Here is an 8,580-nt window from a genome sequence, read left to right on the forward strand (position 1 = left end):
GCCAGGAGAAGTGGAGAAATTCTCCCAAGATGCCCAAGTCAAAACAGCTGCTTTTGGCAGCACCCGAAGGAGCTGTCCTTGCGGGGACAATCTGTCATTTGATAGAGAGCATCGAGGAAGGAGCCTGCACTTATCACACTGCAAAGGCTTCCCGGGCTTGAAAGCGTTTTTCATGTTATAAAAGGCATGAAAGGCTCCAACAAGCCAAGTTGTAATTTCATACCTCAAGGCAATTACCATGAGAGGTCAAATCACCATCACCTTCCTTCCTCCTCTCCTCATGCTATGTGGAGAGTAGTCATAGGACACTCCACATTCATCCCCAACCTTGGATGTAGAGGAAGGGGTCGTCTCTCCTAACTTCCAGCTGGCTGGCTGGCTGGCTGGTGCTCACGGGGCAGCCTCCAACAAAGAACTGTCCTTTTGCTTCTTCTAATTACAAGAAAGTCACAGGTCCTTCTGAATTATAGACTGAGAAAGCAACTCAGAGGCTAATTTTTCAATTCCACAGGAAATCCCAAAGTCTCCGCCGAAAGAACTTTTATGTTAATAATCCATATATTGCCAGATAGTACTGGCCTAACCCCCCAAAAATAAACAAAACTCCATTATCCAACCATACAAAAGAGTAAAGGAAAGGGGAACATATATCTAATGTGATTTCACTGCCACCTTTCAAAACAATATGTCCATTCATTCAGGACATATTTACAGAGCAAATATACAAAATATATAAAATGTCCCAGATAGTCACAGAGCTGCAGAACGAGAGATGGAAGAATGGGAAATTACCTCCCGAAACTCCCAGAGTAGGAGACATGCAGAGATGTGGTCCTCAGTGGGACCACAATTCACAGAACATTCCTTGAAACACAGACTTGCCAATGTTCCAACAGAAGACAAAAGATAGGGCTGGGCTTAATTTTTCACTTCAAGCAGCTGTTACTGTGGTGATACACAGAACCTTAGAATGTCCTTATTATTTTGAATGTGCCACTGAAGAGCTCATCCTCTAAAGAGCCACTGTGTACAGCAGGTAGGGTGCTTGTTTGCCTTGCTGTGGCTGAACTGGATTTAATCTACTACAGTTCCCTGAACACTGCCAGGTAAAACACACACACACACACCAAAGCCACTGGAACTTATGCCTCCCACCTCGCCAATAGGAGTGACCTTCTGAGCCTTCTGAGCCTCACAGAGCACTGTATCATCAATTGTTTGGTTTGGGGGCATATACATGAAAGAGATACAAAATTGTCTATACTATTTCTAATGTTTGGGGTGGGGTGTCCTGGCTATGTGCTCAGAAATTGCTTCTGACTTGGGGAACCATATGGGATGCTAAGGAATTGAACCTTAGTCCATCCTAGGCTAACGTGCTCAAGGCAGATCCTTACCGCTTGTGCCACCACTCCACCCCCCCCCTCTTTTATATTTTACCCTGGTTCTTTTTTTTTAGTTTTTGGGTCACACCCGGCAGCGCTCAGGGGTTACTCCTGGCTCTATGCTCAGAAATTGCGCCTGGCAGGCTCAGGGTACCACATGGGATGCCAGGGTTCGAACCACCATCCTTCTGCTTGCAAGGCAAATGCCCTACCTCCATGCTATCTCTCCGGCCCCAGCCCTGGTCCATTCTTAAGTTTAAAATTATTTTAATAATAAAAGTGATTTGGGGGATTTGTTTTTAAGGAAGGCTGAGCAGCTTCCACTTTTGCAATCTAGCATAGAAAAGTCCTGAAGTGTCCCACCAAACAATCACGTAGGGGAATATCAGACTCCCCAGCCATGTCAATCAGCTGAAATGCCAGGTATGATTTATTTATTTATTTATTTATTTATTTATTTTTGGCCACACCTAATGATTCTCAGAGGTTACTCGTGGCTCTGTACTCAGGAATTACTCCTGGTAAATGCTTGGGGGCCACATTAGGATGCCAGGGATCAAACTAGGTTAGCAATGTAAAAAAGAATTCCTTGTTCTGAGCCACAAGCTCAGAAACCAGTGAAATGTGGCTACATCATTCAGGGGGAAATAAGCGGGTCAGAGCTTTATCCCCTATTTTCTGCAAGAGACCAGGGCCATGAGGCCAGGGACATTATTCTACAGCTGGGCTTCTTCAGAACAGAGGAAACCAAATCTTCTAAACGTTCTGCAGTCGGGCTGCATCTTTCTCCCTTCTGAAGCATCGGAAGCATTTGCCAAGCTCAATAGGGTCCCACAGGTAACCGCTCTCTTTCAGACGTTAAAGTTCAGTAAATCCAGGAGGGCTTGGGTAGGGCACATCAGGTTCAGCTGCTCCCTGCCTTGTCCTACCTTGCCCAGAGGACAGGAACACTAACTAGCAGGGAGATCTGCAAGGATTTGCTCAGTTCTACAGTGGTTTGCTAAAACTTCCACTAACTGGGGCAAAAAGCCTTCAGGTTCCTGCCTTGGCAAGATCTCATGATTCAAGTGAGTCTTTGAGACTTAATCCTTAGATTAAGTTTCCCATTCTTCTTAGTGAACTGCTTTTAATTCCTGTTTGCCTTTTATACAGCATGCGTGCTCTTGTTTCAAGGAACTTGAAATCTTCCCACCTATCTAGGAATATCAGAATGTTTTGCTCCTGGCATTGCAGCTAACCCATTAGGCCCCACCCCTCCTATTCTGTTTGGCCTCTCTCCCCTCTCTCTCTCTCTCCCCCCTCTTCTCTTTCCCCTTTCTCCTCTCTCTCTCCTCTCTCTCCCTCTCTCTCCCTCCCTCTCTCTATTTCTCCTCTCTCTCCCTCCCTCTCTCCCTCTCTTTCTCCTCTCTCTCCCTCTCTCTCTCCCCCCTCCCTCCCTTCCTCCCTTCCTCCCTCCCTCCCTCCCTCAAGTCACGAGACTCTCTTTTGTTAGCTCATATTAAAAGTATTTTATCCAAGAAAAGACTTTTGTTTTCCTTTTCAAAAAGGAAGACATAGGGCCCTGAGAGATAGCACAGCGGCATTTGCCTTGCAAGCAGCCGATCCAGGACCAAAGGTGATTGGTTCGAATCCTGGCATTCCATATGGTCCCCTGTGCCTGCCAGGAGCTATTTCTGAGCAGACAGCCAGGAGTAACCCCTGAGCACTGCCGGGTGTGGCCCCAAAACCAAAAAAAAAAAAAAAAAAAAGAAGACATAATACTTAAAATTAAACAAAAGGCCAGGGTCTAATCTGTAAGAGGGGACATAGTGGATGAATAAAAAAATCCCCTATTCTACAGCAGCAAGTATTTCTTCAACTTTTTCCACTCAAGACTTCCTTCACCTGGGAAATTGTTATGTGAGCCTGGATGTATAGGTATATAAGACAGGTATACAAATCAAACATTTACTGCTAACAAATCATTAAAAAATTGATTTTAAAACAAATTTTAAGATTTTTTGCAAGTCCCATATTCAGTTATGTGATCCTACATTGGGCCACAACCTATGGCTTAAGAAGCAAGGTTACAGACAAGCTCTACAAAGTGAATGCTAGTGTAGTCAACAGACAATCCAGGCCCCAAAGACCCCACAACAAAAGCTGAGGGAGTTTTTGTTGGGCGAGACAGAGGCTGGCAGGCCCCAGGGCTGAGTCTATTGGGTAAACCCAAATGTTGCCTGGATTTTTCCATGAAAGTGCACCAACCCTAAGTGTACTGTTTTAATGAGCTTTATATCCAAACTAGAACCAAAAATATTCCTAATACCCACTAAGGGTCTCTTGTGTGGGCCCTTCTCAATCAGTCTCTCTGCATGGCCAGAAGTACCACAATCTCCACATCTACTATCAAGCTGAGTTTTGCTTGTTCTTGAATTTCACATAAATGAAAATCATCCATTGTGTGATCTTTTGATCTGCCTTCCTTCATTCATCACAATTGTCTTATTTATAAGCAGAAAACCGGGGGGGGGGGGGGAGGGCAAAAAAAATCCAGAAACATGGGGCCAGAGAGATAGCACAGCAGTAGGCAGTAGGGCGTTTGCCTTAGACACAAAAGGGCAATGGTTTGAATCCTGGCATCCCATATGGTCCCTGGAGTCTGCCAAGAGCGATTTCTGAGCGTAGAGCCAAAAGTAACCTCTGAGCGTTGCTGGTGTGACCCCCCCCCAAAAAAAAAACCCAAATCCAGAAACACTTATTTTTTTTTTTTTTTGGTTTTTGGGCCACACCCAGTAACGCTCAGGGGTTACTCCTGGCTATGTGCTCAGAAGTTGCTCCTGGCTTGGGGGACCATATGGGACACCGGGGGATCGAACCGAGGTCCGTCCAAGGCTAGCGCAGGCAAGGCAGGCAAGGCAGGCACCTTACCTTTAGCGCCACCGCCCGGCCCCAGAAACACTTATTTTTAAGAAATTCCTCTCTGCTGTCACAGACCTGAATGCCAAGACTCTGATTAGGTTGGTAGCACTTCATTCCTCCAAGGATGTATTATAAAAAACAATCTGGGATTGTAGAAGTTTTCCTTCAAGATTAACTAAATATATACATTTATATATTTGGTTTTTGGGTCACACCCGGCAGCACTCAGGGGTTACTCCTGGCTCTATGCTCAGAAATTGCACCTGGCAGGCTTGGGGCACCATATGGGATGCCAGGATTCGAACCACTGACCTTCTGCATACAAGACAAATGCCTTACCTCCATGCTATCTCTCCAGTCCCGAACTAAATATCTTAAAATAATTTAAAGTCTATTTAATTTTAACAGACTCTGATTTGTTACTATAAAAGTAAAAACCTTTCTCATAGTAAGAGCAAAATTCCTCTTAAATTTGCTTTTCTCCTAGGGCATCTACCCATTTTAGGGAATTCTCACTTCTGGCATAAAATGCAACCACCAATGTTCTTTTTTGTTAATCCCTGGCTAGGGGTTTAACCAAGGGAAGTTCCTAAGAGCCTAAAGTGCTAAATTCAGATGATTGTGGGTGGATCCAGAACAAGGGAAGAGGGATGACAGTTAGTAACAGGTTCAGACTAAAGATAAATGGTCAGAATTCATGTATAGGATCTGCTGCTTATAGCTGGTGACCTTGATTGGATAAATCATTCACCACTCTGTGCCTCAATTAGTGACATATAAAATGGGGATAACCTCATAGGATTGCTGCAAGGATTAAATGTTAATGCATGTAAAGCTCTTAGGAGACCAGCTGGTGTATAATAAAACACTCTGGAATAATTAACTCTTTTAAGCAGCTGAAAACGCTGTAAAAGAGCAGCTATTCTGCAAACCCAAAGTTAATAAAATGGTCACCAAGACATCTAGCACAGTGCTTCTCAAGATGTTTCTTCTAATCCAAGTTTCTCTTGATAATTGGTTAAAGATTATATATTTGAATGTCATAGCAATGCCAATTTGCTCTACAAGTTTATACACGTTTACTTTGGCTTTCTGTACTTCTCTCCTTATAACCCAGGGGTCTCAAACTCATGGCCCACGGGCCATTTGCGGCCCTCCATACAACATTTTGTGGCCCGCGGTCAGCCTTCAAATATTGCAGTATTCGCGATTATTCGCTTACCGAATAATCGCAATAAAAATCACATTAGTAAGAAAAAAATTGCATTAAACATTCGCATACCCCGAGCAGTTCCGTTTGGGGTATGCAAATGTTTAACACGGTTTTTTGCGGCTTTTTTTCTTACTAATTCGATTTTTTATTGCAAATATTCGGTAAGCGAAATCCCTTATGTGGCCCTGCCTCACCCCGACTTTGCCTCCTGGGGCCCCAGGTAAATTGAGTTTGAGACCCCTGTTATAACCCAATGACCATACAGGGGCAGGCTCTGGCTATAGAGTAAACTGTGAGGAGCACTGTACTAGCACACCAGAAATCACTCAGAGACCTGTTGCAAACTCAGGCAGCAGGTTCAATAGAACAGTGAAAATGTTAGCACAAAAAGTAACCCCAACTTCAATGCAATGGGATGACTTGAGGGTCAACAAGCTGAGAGAGAAAATGAGCCCAGCAGGTTATGCATGAGTAGTACAATTGGTGGCCAGAAGGAACCTCAAAGAACAAGTTGGCCAGAAAGTCATCAGTCCCAGAGGAACAAGACACATAAAGGCACTGACTGGGGGCCTCCTGAGAAACAAGTCTTCAGTCAGAGCCAATCTACTTAGTCCAAGCTTGGGAATATCAGGCACAGCACACACACAAAAGCTGGACAGTTTTTTTCTTTGCCAATGAAAACAGGCAAACAGTTCCTCTGGTAATGTACCACTGTGTGGCATGCAGTTAAGATGGTCCAATGAAGATGGTGCATGCACACACACAAACACACACACACACACAAACACACACATGCACACACACACACACAGTACCTGTGGTTTTAGGAGGCTGCTGAGATCCGTCCTGCCAGCCATATTGTGGGTATCCTTGGTAGGGATACCCCTGAGGAGGTGGGTAGGGTCCTGGAGCATAGGGTCCTGGAGGGTAGGATCCTGGTCCTGGAGGGTAGGGTCCAGGCCCCATCGGTTGCTGTGCATAAGGGGGATATGGGGCTGATGGGCCTGGGCCCGAATATGGTGGTGGGTTCTCTGGGTTCATCGGAGGCCTTTAAGGTCTACCTAAGAGACAAACAGAGGAAAATCATTTGCATTTTATCCATGGAAATCAGTAGGAAAAAAATTTCACCCAAGAGGTTATTTTTAAACTGCCCTAAAGGTATATCTCAAACCTCTTGCAGATCTCTAGCTCCACCAGTTTTGTTTCCTTCTGACCCCTATACCATGACTGAAATAAAGCTGGTGACTTTTGTCTGCCACCCTACTAGAACTATGACAGCAGGGAAGTCAGCCTGGGGGGCATCATATGGTTCCTAACCAAAGATACTGACTACAAACAGTGTGTGTGTGAGTCCCACAGCCAAACAAGTATAATCCAGCAGCACCATTGCTTAATTATCAGGATAATCCTTCTTTTTAGGTGGAAAATGTAGAACTACCCCCAGACTGATTCAAGTGCATCATAATCATCAAACCTTCACCCTGTGAACTTAGTTCCAGAACCTGATATGGGCATTCACATACCGCAGTGAATTAGCCTCCAGGTAGAAATCTAAACTCAGCAACAGGCTTACCATCATCACTATCTTCATCAGAAATAGACTCTTTAGATTCCTCTACAAATTTGGCATCCACCAGGACTTACAAATGACCTATTAGATGCATAGGAATTAAATCCTTGGATATCACATGCAATGGTGAGGTACCCCACGGAGACTACTAGTCCAGAGCCATCTAGCCAAGACAAGTGGTGCTTGGCAATGTACAGGCTGGTGATGCGGGGTCCCTGTCATTTAGAACAGAGTGGGTGTTAGGCTGAGCAGCAATAGTCCTTCAGCCAAGTTGGGCAGCGGGAAACTCGTGAGGAAATTCAGTGTGACTCAGCACCAAGACCTGGCCAGGCTAATCAAAGTTTCATAATCAGAATCAGAATGGCTTGGGGAGGCAGGGACTAGGGATCTCTATTTTGCCCAAATCTGTAATCCTATTTCCACTTTTGAGGCGCAATCATTTTCCCAGGGATCTGACAAGAATTAAGAAAAGGGATAGTATTCTTTATCTTCTTTGCCCTCTGATCTCTGCCAACATGGCATCATTTTGCCCTAGAAATGGTCTTTGTGACTAATGCAGGAATGACAAGAACTCATGCTGATGTAAATGCTGACATTTGTTGCACTTCCTTCCTCTTACCAGGAAAGTGGACCAAACCCAAGCAAACCTGGTAACCCAGAAATGTATCTTTTTATAATCTTTCCCTTCCTCCCATCATTCTATTATTTTTAGATGACAGAAGTAGAACATTGTAACACTCTTTCCTGAAATTCAGCAGGAGCGGAAGAGCACTTTGGAATGACATTATTTTTGTTTGTTTTGTTTTGTTTGTTTTTTTGGGCCACACCCAGTGGTGCTCAGGGGTCACTCCTGGCTCTGCACTCAGAAATTGCTCCTGGGGGCTCAGGGGACCATATGTGGTGCTGGGGATCAAACACGGGTCAGTCCCAGGTCGTCCGTCCGTCTGTCTGTGTGCAAGGCAAATGCCCTACTGCTGTGTTATCACTCGGACCCTGTTTTGTTTTGTTTTGGCCACACTCAGTAGTGCTCAGGGCTTACTCCTGGCTCTGTGTTCAAAAATTACACCAGGGGGCTGGTTGGAGCTATAGTACAGTGGGTACGGTACTTGCTTGCATGTGGCTGACCCTGATTTGACCACCGGCATTCCATATGGTCTTCTGAGCACCACTAAGAGTGATTCCTGAGTGTAGAGGCAGAGCCAGGAGTAACACACACATACAAACACAGGGAAATCACACATAGCAGGGTCAGGTGACCATATGTGGGATCAAAGCCAGATTTATCGCATGCAAGTACTTACTTATTTGCTGTACCCTGGGACCCTGGACTGACCTAATTCTATCAAGACTGTAGTTTAACTTGATTAGTCCAACAAAAGTCCTATAATGAGGGGCCTTTTGCAAAGGCGTCATTACGGAAGGACAATAGCGATGACAAGGTACAAGGAACCAAGCACAGCATGCTAGGACAGCTTCTGACCTTTTCTTCTCCATCTGTGTCAGTGTTTCCC

The 8,580-nt window shown here is 44.8% G+C and overlaps 1 protein-coding gene across 1 annotated transcript; it reads right to left on the minus strand.

The window, feature by feature from the left end:
- Nucleotides 1-316: 316 nt before the first annotated feature.
- On the minus strand, nucleotides 317-6,540 carry CYSTM1 (cysteine rich transmembrane module containing 1). Its single transcript, XM_049787354.1, has 2 exons — nucleotides 6,315-6,540; nucleotides 317-432 (listed from the first exon to the last, which is right to left on the minus strand). Exons 1-2 carry the CDS (start codon nucleotides 6,538-6,540, stop codon nucleotides 317-319), a joined length of 342 nt encoding a protein of 113 aa, XP_049643311.1.
- Between the last annotated feature and the right edge of the window lie 2,040 nt (nucleotides 6,541-8,580).

This window comes from Suncus etruscus, chromosome 14 (genome assembly GCF_024139225.1).
Source record: "Suncus etruscus isolate mSunEtr1 chromosome 14, mSunEtr1.pri.cur, whole genome shotgun sequence".
In the NCBI taxonomy this organism is placed as follows: Eukaryota; Metazoa; Chordata; class Mammalia; order Eulipotyphla; family Soricidae; genus Suncus; species Suncus etruscus.

Bases quoted from the DNA above. Each gene is read 5' to 3' on its own strand.
- CYSTM1 (XM_049787354.1), bottom strand. From the start codon at position 6,540: ATGAACCCAGAGAACCCACCACCATATTCGGGCCCAGGCCCATCAGCC. The intron at 433-6,314 runs GTACTGTGTGTG...TCTTGTAATTAG, and splicing joins GCAGCCTCCTAAAACCACAG to AAGAAGCAAAAGGACAGTTC.